Source organism: Mesoplodon mirus, assembly GCF_964341445.2.
Source record: "Mesoplodon mirus genome assembly, chromosome: 13".
NCBI classification, from domain to species: domain Eukaryota; kingdom Metazoa; phylum Chordata; class Mammalia; order Artiodactyla; family Ziphiidae; genus Mesoplodon; species Mesoplodon mirus.
In genome coordinates, this window is record NC_138989.1 from 63,013,932 (window position 1) to 63,029,082 (window position 15,151).

The following is a 15,151-nucleotide window of genomic DNA, read 5'->3' on the forward strand; positions in this document are numbered from 1 at the left end:
CCTCCACTCAAATTCTTCAACATAGATTTTCTAAGAACAAGGACATTCTCATATAATCAGAGTACAATTACCAAATTCAGGAAACTTAAAGTCAACACACTATTATCTAATATACAGTCCCTATTCAAATTTCATCAGCTGTACCAGTTACACCATCTATAGCAATTTCCTTCCAATTCCAGCCATCATAGTGGCTATAATTTTAAAAGGAAAGTACTGAAACACAGAAATAAATCCTGATTCTCAAGTCATGGGAAGGCAGTGTTGAAGGAAAAAGCAGGGGATACCTGAAATAAATCAAGCAATGAGCCCAGAAGTATTTTTAATGGATTTGGTTTATTTCTGGTTTTCCTCTGTGTTGATAAGGGAATCTGGCTTTGGGATGGGGGTAGAAATGGGAAAGGTGAGATGAGAGACAGTCTAGCCAGAGGATGTAGTAAAATCTCAAAGGACAAGAATGACAGATGTATTTTTCCATGCTTTTCCTACTATACCTAGAAGAGGGAGAGGTATGCATTTCTCTAAATGCTCAAAAGCCTTTGTGGCGTCACTGCCTCAGGATGCAGGTCGGGCTTCTCAGCCTGTCCTTCAAGGCTCTCATGCCCTCACCCCTTAAATTGGTCCCGTCAAGCTTCCCAGAGGCAGTGCCCATCATGGCTTGGCATTAACCACAGCATAGTGAGAAGACCCACTGTCCTCCACCTGGCCTTCCACACTTCCACCCCCATGTGGAAGATGTGAAGATGTGGTCACATCTTCAGAGAACACCTCTCACTGTCATCTTTAGACATGGACACCATAGTCATCCACCATGGCCCAGTTCACATCGCTCCTTCTCACTAAGTTTCCCCGAAAGCACCATCTTACGGTCAGCACTTCCTCCTTGAACCCCTGCCCCACTCACTCAGCACCTGAGCATCTGCTACCCATACCATCTCCAGTTAGTTGCTGTGGGCTTCCTGGCACTGACCCCCACCTGTGCCTTTTTTACGTCCCCACCACAAAGTGCCGGTGCTTACAGAAGAGGCACTTCCGTTCTACCTGGCTGGATTGAACAGAGCACACCGCTGGACACAGCAGTGCTGTGCTGGGTGGAGCTGCCTCAGGAATCACCAGAGGGCTCTCTCCATCTGGGTCCCACCCATCGCCTGGGGTCAGAGAGCCCGAGTCCTACCTGCCCCTGCTCAAACTTGTTGGACTTGTCCGACTTCTTTAGGGGCCGCTCTCCCGTGTCCCCATATTCCTCCCCGTAGATGGTCAGGAAGACATTGGCATCAGTGCCGGCCTTGGGCATACTCCCCGTGATCACCTGGACCTCGTAGGTGTTGGCTGGGGACACAAAAGACACAGTGTTGAGGACACCTGGGCCTCGGGGTGGACTTGAGGCTCAACCCCTTTGATCCAGCCAGATGGTGGGAGTAGGAAGGACCTCCGGGTACACCCGCATCTACACTAACCTAGAATTGAACCTGTCCCTCCTCCCTACCCAAGACTTCGCTTTGCCATGAAGCCCAAGAGGCTGAGAGTCCTGGCAAAACTCACAGTCAGCAACCCTCCTAGTGATGTCTCCCACGTGGCGTTACAGCGAGTTATACCAGGGCTCCTTCCAAGAGTCTCAGGACAAGGACAATGCCAACCCCAGTGCCAAAGAACTGTCCGTGGAGGCATTTCAGGAGAGGGCAGGTGAGGAGAGCCATGGGCCCCCCACGTGAGAGGAGAGCTGGACCCCTCCCCCTCCCTGGCCCCCCCCCCCACCAGGGGACCGTCTGACACCTCCTCAGGCTTACGCTCAGGACCCTCTCGGCCCGCGGGCGCCAGCTCCACGACAAGCTCATTGTCCTCCTTGCCCCGGGCCAGCCAGCGGTGGGCGTCGAACTTGTACTCCTCGATCACCTCCTGCATCCCGGGTCCGAATTCCTCCTCTTCCTCCTCCTCGGTCTCCTCCTCCTCCTCCTCCGACGAGGACTCCTCCGACGAGGACTCGTCCCCCTCGTCCTCCTCGTCGCTACCCTTCTTCTTCTTCTTCTTCCTCTGCAGCTTGGCCTTCAGACGCTCCTTGTTGAGCAGCTGCCGCAACTTGTCCTTCTCCTTCTTCCTCCGCGCCTCCTCCTCAGGCGTGAGGTCCTCCTCCCGCACTGCCGCATGCCGCAGCCACACGGTGTCCACGAACCAGCTGGGGCCGAAGCCCTCGCCCGTGTGGCCGAGCCGGATCTTGAAGACCGGGCCCACGTCCGCCGCCTCCAGCTGCTCAAAGCACGGGGCAGTGGCTGGGGGTCGGGGGTGGCATCCTCCCCGCCCCCTGAGGAGCCTGGCGCCTCTCGTGCCAGGAGCGTGGGATGAAAAGGCTGGGACCTCTGAGCTCAAAGATGCCACGGCTCCTCCTCTCGTGCCCGCAAGCCTGGTTTCCCTTCCCGCCTCCCCCTCCCCCCAAGCGTGTGTCCTTCTAAACCCCTGTACAGAGTGCAAAGATGGTCTCCCCCCCTCCCTCTCTCTCTTTCTCCCCTTTACACACACACACACACACACCATGCACATCACACCCATTCCTATTTTTTTTAATTCCATACCTTCATCTTTGTTCCCTCACGCAGAATGCCTTCACATTCCTTCCTCTACCTCTAAAACCTATTCATTCTAATTCCTGAGCTTTATTATTACTTTATTTTTTTTAGTTTGTGCTTTTCTGTGTTCTCCTTTCGAACATTTTTTTTCAGCATTAATTATATATAAATTTTGCAAGAAGCAAAAAGTAAGTGTTATTTTTAAAAAATGGAAGTCTCCCCCAGGCCCCTCCCACACACCAGCTTCTCCTCTCCCTGGGAGCTCAGAGCTTGGCCTGGCCTGGATGCCCTCTTTGCCCATGTGCGCTGGTGTCTGCACATCAAGTGGGAATTCCTGAGAGCAGGGACTGTTCGTTCTTGCTTTTCTCTCCCACTGGGCCTAGCACGTGGCTGGCTCAAAGGGCAGTGTCCGTGGATTTAGCTTTGCTTCAGAGGATCAGGTCCTTGACCTTCCATCTGCCACTCTGTTCTGAGCCTCATACTGAGGGGAGGTCTGGCCCCCGTAGAGCTCAGGGGACAGCTCACATGGGGTTCCTGCCGGTCGGGCCACTCTTAGGGCTCCCTGTGCTGATGGGCCCTTGCCTGGGTGTTTGACAATCCTCAAAGCCCAGTCCCACCAGTTCTCTGCTTGTGTGCTGGGGAAACTGAGGCCCAGGGCTGTCCTATGAGTTGTTCAGTGTCCCATAATTGGAGCCCAGGCCTAGATGAGAACTCGGGCCTTCTGACTCCCGGTTTATGAAGCCACAATGCAGCCAAAACCACCTTTGTGAGAAAATTATTAGCCAGAATGGAGCCCAGGGCCCCCAGGAAGAGGAATGTATTCTTCTCAGCTACACAGGGGATGGGTTCTGGATACGGTAAGTCCCTTCTTCAGCACATTCCATCTCCCCTCTAGTGCTTTCCAGGTCACAGCATCCTTGCAAGCCAGCTCACTTGATGTCCCCTCTCCCCCATCTGTCTGCCCAGCCGTGAATGCAGCCACCACCATATCCAGCCATGCAGTCTGTTCACATCCAGAAGATGCCCTGCTCTTACATCCCCATGACTTGATTTCCCAAGTACTTTCCCTGACTTTGACTATTTTGATCTTTCCAGGGGCTGTGAAGCAGGCCAGGCAGGTATTACGAAGCTAGTTTTGAGCTGTTAAAGAAGCTGAGGCTCAGAGAGGTGAACCGCTCGGACCTCTGCATCCTCAGCAGTGTAATGAGGGCTTGGACTCCAGGAGGCCCCCTTCAGTGCTAACATTCCAGATGCCTGTGACACTGGCCCAGCTCAGCCAGGACCCTCTCTGCCGGGCACTGGGTTAGGACTCTTTGCTGAGGGCCAAGCTGCTTGTGGCACACAGACACTCATAGACCAGCCAGCATGAATACACTTCATGCACACACAGGTCTGCAGACACACACAGGTACACACGCACTCATGTCCCACATAAAATATTCATGGGCCGCCCCAAGGGGCACCACCCTTGCATCCTCCCTCCTCTCCTGCCAACAATATGCTCGCACTCTCATCTCTTTCCTCCTCTACTCAAAGGGAAGTGAGGAGGCCTGGGGCCCTCAGAACACAGCCGGGAGACCCCAAGCCTCCCAGTATCCTGTTTGGGAGGCACGGCCCTGCCCTCAGGCTGAGTGAGTGGTAGAATCGGAGGCCAAGGCTGGGAATGAATGTAGTAACCAAGGGTCTCGTGCCGTATTTTGCTAAATTAGAATCACCTGCTCCAGCAGGTCTCAGAATTGGCAGCACATTAGTATCTCTGGTAAAGCATTCAGAAACATTCCCAGAAAACACATCCCACCCTAAAGGTTCTGATCTAACTGATGCAGGTGTAGACCAGGCAGCCTTGTTTTCTAAAGCTCCCCAGGTGATTCTAATAAGAAGCCAGGGCTGAGCACCAATCCCAACATTTTCAGACATTTGCTGGGCCCTCTGTTGACAACCCCACTGCTTTGCCCACACACACCTGGAATATGTCCTTGGATGCCCGCTCAAACACTTTTGAGCGGCTGGAGAGGAAGAGCACTTCTGTCTTGCCTTCCTCGCCGTAGATCTGCAAGTAGACTCGGGCAGTGGTGCTTGCGCCGCCCACATCCCCTGTCCAAATCTCAACCTCGTAGTGGATCACTGGGTGGGCACATGGGGGAGAAATGGGACATTTAGTAATAACAGTCGTAATAATCATTACAAAGCAAACACTTCACAAGCCTGTACCATATGTCTGGTGCTTCTTAGGCATTATCTTATCCAACCCTCCCATCAATATCATAAACCCCATTATTTCCATTTTGAAGATTGCCAAACTGAGGCTTAGAAGAATGGAGTAGGTGGTGGAAATGGCAAACTCAAGCCATCAGACTCCAAAGCTCAGTTATCCTCTGTGTCACACATGTCCTCTGGAACCAGGGATGAAGAGTAGTCAGTACACCAGCTGGCACCCTCTGCTGTGTGCCTACCCCTGGCCAGACACCACAGTGCAGAAAGAAGTAAAAGGCTGTGTGTTTGTTTCTTTTCCTTATTTTCAGTAAAGGAGGAGGGGTTGAAATGACAATTTTCATTTAAATATATGCACCTTTCAGATGATATCAACAGATACAGCTACACAGAGAATTGTCTGTATTTTGAAGTAGTAATACTTGATCAAGCTGTTAGAGGGTGGAAATGTGTTACAGGTATTTACTCCTAGAGGGCACTTCCCATAGGAGAGCAAAATGTCTCCCAGAACTATGGGACCATATTTATTCAAAGTGACTATTACAAGACTTGCTCTCTCAGCAATGTTATAAGACAAAATCATAACTTTTTTCAAGTTAAGACTGTTATTTTCAACAAGATGAGGGATCTCCCACTACCATAGCAATGTGAGAAATTGGGGGCTGAAAACAAGAGGACTAGCTGAGAGCCTGAAGAAGTTGAGCTAGAGATATTGGCCTCAGCTGGGAGTGAGGGTGGGCTAGCAGATGGACAACAGGGGGACTCAGGAAAAGCCGGCATTCTGAATGGAGAGAACCCTGAACCCAGTTCCCTCTCTCGGTTCTTAGAACAATAGCAGGCAGGATTATATAAAATTAGGATAGATAAAAATGAGCATTCAGAGAACGAGAGCCAGCTATTGGGAATGAATGTGGTAGCTGAAATAAAATATTCCAAAGCAAGGGTAAAGTCAAGGACAGTTCTGAAGAACAAAAAGGAAATTTCCCAAGAACAAATGATAGAAAGGTAAGAAAATCAGAGGAAGTCCACCATCTCACTAAAAGTTCAGTTCTAAAGAAAACAGAGGAAATAGAGAGGTGGAAATTGTCAAAGAAAGAAATACAAAAAAGGCTCCCAAAACTAAAAAATGCTTCGAGACTGAAGGAGCCCATGAGTTCCCAGAAGATTGGATGAAACTAAAATCACAAAAGGCAGTGAGGACATCATGAAATTTCAGAATGCTAGGGATAAAAATAGGATCCTATAGGCTTTTAGAGAGAAAAAACCCAAAGTGTTGGGTAACAGAATGGCATCAGACTTCCCAAATGCAGCCCTGGGAGCTAGAAGATGGTAGAATAATTCCTTCTAAACTCTGAGTTCTAACTCAGAATTCTCTAACAAGCCAAATTATGGATCAATGGTGAGAGTAGACCAAAGACATTTGCAGACATTCAAATTTTCCATCGCAGTGGAGAATGTGTTCCCTCTAAAATGAGGGAATAAACCAAAGCAGAGGAAGGCATGGAATCCAGGAAACAGGAGATTTGACCCAGATGAGAGAAGAATGGAATGTCCAAAAGATAGTAGAAAGGAAGTCTCAAAGGACAGCTGCATGGCAGCCTAGAGAACAGGACAGAGTTTCCCTTGAGACAGGGAGTGGGGGAGAAGAGTGCAGAGAGAAAACCAACAGAATTCCTGTTGGGTTTGAACATATGAAAAGAATTTTAGTTCTATTGGGAAGATGGAGATAAGATGGTGTAATGGCAGAATTGTGTACCCCCAAAATTCATATGCTGATACTCTAACCCTTAGTATCTCAGAATGTGACTGTATTTAGAGACAGGGCCTTCATAGAGGTGATTAAGTTAAAATGAGGCCATTAAGGTGGGACACTGGACACCAATCCAATGACTGGTGTCCTTGTAAGAAGAGATTAGGACACAGACATGCACATGCACACACGAAGACCCTGTGAGAGACAGTGAGAAGGTGGCCATCTGCAAGCCCAGGACAGAGACCACAGAGGAAACCCAACCTGCTGACACCCTGATCTTAGACTTCCAGCCTCCAGAACCTGGAGAAAACACATTTTTGTTGCTTAAGCCACCTAGTCTGTGATATTCTTTATGGTAGCCCTAGCACACTAATGCAGATAGGTGGGTATACAGATGGGTATATAGAAATATAGATGGCTATATCGAAAACTCTGCTAATGAATAAATGAGGCTATTATTAACTCCAGAAAAAACAAAAAGTTGTATAAAAATTAAATATAATTGTTATAAGTAGGTGTCAGTAGTGAAGAATATTTACATGGTTATAATAATGTACAAATCAAATATTGATTATTGAAGGCTGGAAGGAGGGGATTGTGTGTGTGCATGCATGTGCACATGCATGCACATGAGCCTGTGTTAAAAAAGCTAGATCCTCCTCTTCCATAGTAGGAAGTCAATAATTAATGTCTATGACTGAAAAATCAAGAAATTGGTAAGCATATTATTGGAAATATGGAGATACATTTCAGAGGAAAAAGCTAAAGTAATTAAAAACCTGTTACCTCTGAAGAAAGGGGATGGGTTGAGGGAAGAGGTAGGTAAGGTAACTCCTGATTTTTCATCTTTATCTTGTTAACTAGTACCTGTATTACTATGATGGAAATCAAGTTTTAACTCATAAAAAGAGGGAAGGAGTTAATTCTTCATACTGGCAGGTACCATTACAAAGCATGTGTATATGCTTTGTATATATGTGACACAGCCCTTAAGGAATTTACAGGTTAGTTGGGGAGAGAAAATGCACTCAATGAAAAGACACAAGGAGCTCTGGAAGAGGAAGAGCTGAGTTTGTAGTGGGTTCTTTCTCAGAGAAGCTTCCTGTGGGAGTGAGCCTTGGATGGCTGCTTTCAGGGTAGGTGCGGAAATGCACAGGTGAGGGAAGAGACACTGTCTGTACCAGGGTTGGTCCCACGGTCTTCCTGACCCTCTAGATAACCTCTTGTTTCTCTGACCCCTACCTAATCTATGGCTCTCACATCATGTGCAATGGTGGCCAGATCGCCTTGAACTTCACCTCCATTCAAAGATGTCACCACCCTGTCCAAAAAGGTCCCTCACCCCCTGCCATTGCTAACCCTTTATCCTGCTTCCTTTTCTTCTAGTTCTTTCTTGGCATTATATTATGTATTTATTGTTTGTCTCCTCTGGTGGAATGTAAAGTCCATGAGGACAAGGGTTTGGTCTGTTTTGCTCATGGTTGCCTCTGCAAAGCCTAGGGCAGCGCTGGCACAGAGAAACATTCAACGTATATTTATTGAATAAATAAATGAATAAACAGCTTATCTCCTCACCAATCTTCCCAGGGGGAAGACTATTTCTCAAACTCCTCTTGAACACAGGGCTGACAGCTATATATTTTTTTTTTTTGGCTGCGTCATGCAGCATGTGGGATCTTAGTTCCCCGACCGGGGATGGAACCCATGTCCCTTGCAGTGGAAGCATGGAGCCCTAACCACTGGACCTCCGGGGAATTCCCAGAAAGTATATTTCTTAATAAAGTCATTTGCTGCCTTTATCCCCGAAAACAATGTTTTATCCATTGAGTCCTCAGTTTCCTCATCTGTAAAAGGAGCCCCATTTCCCTCCCAGAACCCTGGTACCAAGGACAACTGGAAGCTTCCCCCCTTTGAGACAAGACCCAAGTCGCCCACTGTCCCTCCTCCTTCCCTGCTGCCCCACCCTACAGGGAACATTGTTGACGGTCCCACCATGGCCACCTCCATACGTTTCTGGATGTCCACGACATCACTGGGGTACAGCTCCACCTCCAGGCGCCCATCGGCCTTGTTCTTGTCCAGCCAGCGGTTGACAGGGAAGATGTACTGCTTGCCTTGGCGGGGCACATGGATCTGGATGCTGCCCAGGAACCAGCTGGCGTGCATGCCCGTGTTGTCGTGCCCGATCACCAGCCGGTTGATCTGGAAGGAAACCCAGGGTGCAAGTGAGCAAGGAGCCACTGTGTAGAAACCTTCATCCCTCCATCCTTACCCACCCCCAAACACCGGCACAAATGGCCCTCCTCAACCCGGTGTCCAGTTCCTTGGGAGGCGCAGACTTAGCAGGAGGAGGCTGGGTCCCAGGCTTGCCTGCCAGCAGCCAGCCAGGGCACCAGGGCACCACCTCTCCTGCCTGGAGCCTCTGTCCTCAAGTCTTTAGTCCAGCTCACCTTCTGGGTACATTGTGAGAAACAAGTGTGGGAACAGCTGTGGCAGGAGCTTTGAAAGCTCCAGTACATACTGAAAGTTAGGTGGTGGATTTCCTAAGAACGTGATGAATGCACAAGAAAGCAAATGTTCAAAATATTAACCGTCAGCTTCTGATAGCCACGTTGGTGATTTGGCTTTTTGTTTTGTTTGAAACCATACACTATTGGACGTATTTTTGCATGTCTTCTTCGACACACCCATCCTATAGGTGACAGAATATGCAGACAACCTCAGGGCTCTGTCATTCTGTGTGCAATTCCTCCTCTCTCAGCACTGAGGTGCATTTTTTCCCTATAATACTCCATAGTTCAGTTGCTTCACTATTTTATATTTTATGTTAATCTTTGCCCACAAGTAACATAGATGAGCGCATAAATGATCATGTTACCATCCTTAAATGTACCTAGCTCTTCAACATTCAAATGACTTTTATGGTTTTTTTTGAAATGCTGTATACAGGGCAATTCTAACCTCAGATGGAAATATCAGATGGCCTTTGAGATCCCTTCCAGCACCCCCTAGATTCTCTTTGTGGTAGTTTGGAGGAGTGACGCTTGCTGTGAGTCTGGTGCCCAAAGGCTAGATTTAGAAAATTGTCCCTGTAAGCCTTGCTCTCACTCTTGTGCATACTAAGTGCACCTTTGCAGCTGGTAACAGAAACGTTATCGCAGCTGAGTGCATGTAGCCCGATCCCCTGGAATTGTGGGAAGGAGACCAACTATATCTATAGACACAGCCTGAGAGCCTTTGGGGTGTGTGCCAAGGGGCATGGGAGAGCTTCGTTGTCTTTCTGCGGTGCTGGGACTGTGACAGAGCAAAGACTGGGACAGGTATTTTCTACCTGGTGTGACAGAAAGCACCTTAATGGCAGGGACTGCCTGTCAGTTCCACAACGACCAGCACCGGACGTGAGCTGACGTTCAGTCAATAACAGCTAGTGTTTATTGAACACACTACTGCATGTGGGTGTTACTAACATAGTTAATGCTATAACAACCCCATTGGGATCCCTTTGGATAGTAATGAGGAAACTGAGGCAAACAGAGATGAAGTAACTTGCACACAGCAGGTACGTGGAAACACTGGGCTTCAGACCCAGGCAGTCAGCAGCCTAAAACCATGCTCCCACCCTCTTGGCCACACTGTTTGTTGAGGGGGTTTCAGAAACACAAGAAGGGCCCAAACGCCCTCCCCCATCCCTCAGATGTCTCATTTATCTGTTGGCTGTTGCCAGAAATCCTTAGTAATGCAAACAGCATTTCAGTCTACAATTATTAATTCAGCTTAAAATGTAAATACATTTTGATCAAGGAAAATCTTGATTTAAGCTCATTACCTTCAAGATATAAATGACTGACATGAGATCATTCCCCAGAGCACCTGAAATAAGGTGAGGCTCACCAAGAGGGGAAGGGGTTAGCAAAGGGGAGGTTGTAACCGTCTCAGTTTCCACAAGCCACCGCCTGAGACGGGCAGGTGATAACATGAAGCCCAGCTCAGACATTGCTAGAAAAGTCTCCAACACTTGAGTGCAGGCAGTCAGATCCACACTTCTCCAGGTGAAGTGCTCAGACCCCTCGCAGCAGGGCCACCTGGAGACATGATGGAGGGAGACTCTTGGAGGCCCCATCCTCTAAGGCAGAGTCTCTCAGGTGTGGCCTGGGAGTAAACACTGAAACAGGGTTCCTGAGCGTCTCTCTGATACACACTCTAGTTTGGAATTGGGAAGTATTTTCAGCCCCTCTTTACAGCTTTTCCTCCTCTCTTCCTTCCCTGTACACCACTGTCCCCTTCTCCAGTGTTTGGGACCCAGGTCCATCAGTCCTGGCTATGGAGGTAAAGGAAATGTTGGGATTACAGCCACTAAGAATACATCTTCAAGCCCCAAAGAGATTCTGGAAGCTTGACCACTGTTCACATGTCTTCTGCTGATCTAGGTCATAACTGGAAAACAATGTACTTCACCACTTGTGCCCCTGGGCATTTTTTTCCTTCAAAATGGGTTCATCTGTGTGTCTGCGAGTGTGCGTGTGTGTGTGTGTGTGTGTGTGTGTGAATCCATGTGCAGATACACGCAGGTGAACGGGTAAGATGCCATCATGTGGTCTCAGGAAGAAGACTTACAGGTCCAATGTTCAGGGTCTCCAAGGTGAACTCATCCACCCGGCCACGTTCAAAGTAGTCTTTCAGGTTGTTGTCAGAGACAAGAAGAACTTGCTTGATGGTGTCAGATTTGTCCCCGTAGAGCTTGATGTAGACTCTGGAATCTGTGCTGGCCCCAGGGACGTCCCCAGTCTTCAGGCTGATGTGATAGCGGAAGTCTGAACAGCCCGAGGCAGGAGGCAGGAAGGGAGGGTTTAGTGCAGGGTGAGCGGGAGGGAGCGTGGGGCAGGAGGCCGCTCCGCCAGGGCTGGGGCGCTCAGTTGGGGGTTGGGACCCTAGGGTCTTGCTCTCTTTACGTAACCCTGAGACTGGGGTTGGCTCCCGCCAGCCCCCCTCATCTCAAAATCAGAATTCTAATACCTGCTTGGCCTGCCCCACGGGGTGTGAATGCACTGGGAACAGTAAGGCTTGCAAAGAATACTAAAGTGTAAGAGACAAGGATTTAAAGCAAACACCTCATGCAATTTCTTGTCTGATGGATGAAGAAACTGAGGCAAAGGGAGCATCTACCTCCCTGCAGACAGGGTGTAGCATGTTTACACGGTGTTAGTGCTGAGTGTTCTGACCTCGGCTTTACAGGTGAGGAATCTGAGCTTCAGAAGATAATGTATTTGGCTCAAGATGGCAACAGTTAAGAAGGAGCCAGCCTAGCATTAAACACTAGGCATTCAACATTAAGCATATTTGAGAGTTGTGTTTTACACAATCATTTAAGAAAGTAACCTTGTATTCATTTTTTAAAAATTGAGAAAATTGAGAAATGAAAGCTGAGTTTTATCAAATAAAGTTTCTGGCATGATATTGAAATAATCACAACTACTTTCTTTGAACTATTATGTATTGATGTTCATATATTAAAGTAAAATAGTTGGAGATATTAAAAAAAAGAAGAAGGAGTCAGCTATGAGTGAAACCCTAACATGGACCCCGTTTGGCCCCGTTCTCAACCGAAATGCCATGCTGATGTTACTCCATCTTATGACCTAGAAAGGTCTTCATTGTCTGTCCACAAGGGAGGATACAAATGCCTGGTAAAAGGCAAGTCCTGGGATAACCTGAGCCACGAGCCCAAGTCCTATAGGTTTGTTGCAGGGTATGGGTCTTGGGAATGAGGAGGGAAGCACTGAGAAGGCAAGTGATGCTAGTTCCAAGACCCACTGTGCATGGCTGTCTCAGGGCCTTCCAGCACTGGCAAAAAAGACTCAGAGAAAGGCAGCTGAGCACAGCTGCTGCGGGGGCAGCCCTACAGACGCTCCAGGCCCTGGTAGAGGCCAGACCTGTGGGTATGGCCCAGCTCAGCTCCTCCAGGGACACCTGAGGGCACCGAGGAAGTGGCTTTTGTCCTTCTTGCTGTAAAGATATAGCAGGAACTGAGAAAAAAAGACCTCTTCTTTACACCATTTTCCATCTAAATCCTTTCAAAAGCTCTGACTTGGGAGTGGAGAGCCTGAAGGGTCCTATCCATGTGGTAAAGCAGGGCTTGCTGGAGTGGGAAGGGCAAGGCAGGAAGGCACAGACTCCTGGGCACTGGTACCAGCTCCACTGCTGGGTGCAGACCTGGCTGTACTAGGAGATTCCCTTGCCACAGGCATGTGTCGTGTATCCAATGGGGTCATTAGTTCATCTCTTAAGGATCATCCCAGTTCTTAAATTCTGTAATTCTTCATTCAGAGAATGTAGAATTCCAACACTTCAATTTTCTATCTGACCTTACAAAGATATTTAGCTCCGCCAGATGTGTCCCCATCTGACAAATGGGCATAGCAACATCAGCTCTGCCTACCTTCTGGGGTTATCGCAGGGCTCACGTGAGATAATAAATGATAAATATGAGGTCTTGTAAAAGAAATGAGGTGTTGGTGTTACTGAGGATTCTGGATATGTTTCTTTTAAACTTTGTCTAATGCTCATGATCAAACCAAGGCACTTGAAGAAATAACACCATTAAGGAAAGCTGTAAGGCCTCCAGGATAATTCTTGGCATTGAAAACAATGTTTTCATTGTACAGCCCCTTCCAAACGTGTTTATCCTCTCCAGGCCCTGAATGATAGGTACCCCCAGCAATGGGCAACATTAGCCTGTGTTACTGCTCTTGTTACTCTCATTGACAGAGGCCCACATGCGTCAGGGCCCCACACTGAGGGCCATAAAGTGGCTGTGTGCACAGCGCAGACAGACAGATTTCCAGATCCTCCCTCAGAGCCTCTTCCTCTCTACCCTGCCCAGTGCTGCCTCCGTGGAGTGAAGGGTGTGTGCTTTCTCCAACTGCCTTCTAAGCAGCCAAGGGAGGGCATCTGTCCTGCCCAGGGCACACCTACCACCTGTCCTCAGGACGACTTACTCTTCAGTGTCGCATTGCTGTCGCTGGGCAGCAACTCTCGGACCAACTGCCCATCATCTTTATCCTTGTCCAACCACCTGCTGGGCAAACGAGGGGCTGTTAGCTCTTTGAGTGGGGCAGCCTGACAACCAACCATCACACAATTCATGCAGAGTCACCAGGAGGCCAGAGCTTTGAACTCAGCAAAGGGAAATGGTTCTACCAGAGCTCAGAACAAAGGATCCCAACCCAGACTGGGGAAGGAGGGCTGCCTTGGGGAGGTGATATCTGGCTGAGACTGGAAGGATGACAAGGAGTTAACCAGGAGAGGAGGGAGGTGTATTCAGAGTGAACAACATGCTAGGATGGAGTGGAGCCTCCAGGAGCAGACAGCCAGCCAGTGTGGATAGAATGGAACGAGTGAATGGTGCAGTGCTGGCAGATGAGGCTGGAGAGGTGGCAGGGTCACTTGATGTGGAACTTTGGTAATCATGGTAAAGAGTCTTTCCTAAAAGCCATGAACACCTGTGTCATCATCATAAAAAAAAAAACAACCCACCTCTTTTTCTAAGAGTCCATCATGTGCGTGGCACTGTGATGGGAGCTCTGGGGTGGGGAGAAGGCAGAGAACATGCACTATGATGAATAAGACACAGCTCAGCCCCTGGAGAACCTGCAGTCTAGTTAAGAAGGCAGATAGACTGGCTGAGGTACTGGAGACCAAGACAAGGATGGATGTTAAACCAAAGTAAGTGCAACAGAAGTGTAGAGAAGTGAGAAGGGCTCATGGTGAAGGGCCACTGATATGAGTCCTCAAGGATGAATGAGATTTGCCAACAAGGAGAAGCTGGGTCTGGACCCTGCAGGGCTGGGATTTGATGGCTATGACTCATCAATATGTCGGACTGGGCCGTGGCATCTGCCAGTGGAAAAGACATTGGACCAATTTGCCTGAAAAGCACTGCTCCCACAGAGCACAGAGACCCAGGCTGGGAAATCAGACTCTCATGCAAGCACGAGTTATCCAGGCCCCAGTACTCGAGACAGTCTGTGATATGGGCTGATGGCAAGAGAAGAGACATCCTCAGTGTTCTCCAGGGCAATGGGGAAACCAAGGTACTTGCTTCTTGACCATTTGTCTACATCTTGATGCTTGTCTTTGCAGCCCACTCCTATTATACTCCCTAGAGGGAGGCAATTCCTGGGCCACAGAACCTATCAAAGGAAGTCAAAGCACTGTCTCCTCACCAGCGTTCCCAGCATGGAGCTCAAGCTTCTCTAAACCACAGTCCTCTCTGCCAATATACTGCCCCCCTCCCCAGTGTCAATTCAGGCAACACTGTGGTCTCTCCCATCTCTTTGCTCTCACCCTCCCTCCCTAAGCACATGATCTTACATTTCCATGGGACCTTGCTTTCAGCTGGCTGTTAGCTACCATTGACTACTACACATAAAATAGATAAGCAACAGGATCTACTGTATAACACGGGGAACTATATTCAATATCCTGTAATAGCCTATAATGGAAAGTAATCTGAAAAATATAATTGAATCACCACCTGAGGCTAACACAACATTGTAAATCAACTATACTTCAATTAAAAAAAAAAAACACTAGCTGACAATTAAGTTGTTATGCTTCCCATGAGCTT

The 15,151-nt window shown here is 48.4% G+C and overlaps 1 protein-coding gene across 3 annotated transcripts in view; it reads right to left on the reverse strand.

Moving 5' to 3' along the window:
- The window catches only part of LOXHD1 (lipoxygenase homology PLAT domains 1), a gene marked incomplete at both ends in the record, with an annotated part of 210,750 nt that overhangs the window by 106,143 nt on the left and 89,456 nt on the right, over positions 1 to 15,151 (reverse strand). For 2 of the 3 annotated variants that reach the window (XM_082640797.1, XM_082640796.1), the window contains 6 exons: positions 1,175 to 1,329; positions 1,788 to 2,244; positions 4,525 to 4,685; positions 8,535 to 8,727; positions 11,140 to 11,336; positions 13,521 to 13,597. In XM_082640797.1, coding sequence (XP_082496923.1) covers positions 1,175 to 1,329; positions 1,788 to 2,244; positions 4,525 to 4,685; positions 8,535 to 8,727; positions 11,140 to 11,336; positions 13,521 to 13,597 — 1,240 coding nt within the window. The remainder of the gene's footprint in view (positions 1 to 1,174; positions 1,330 to 1,787; positions 2,245 to 4,524; positions 4,686 to 8,534; positions 8,728 to 11,139; positions 11,337 to 13,520; positions 13,598 to 15,151) is intronic. The other variant, XM_082640798.1, reaches the window with a different exon arrangement.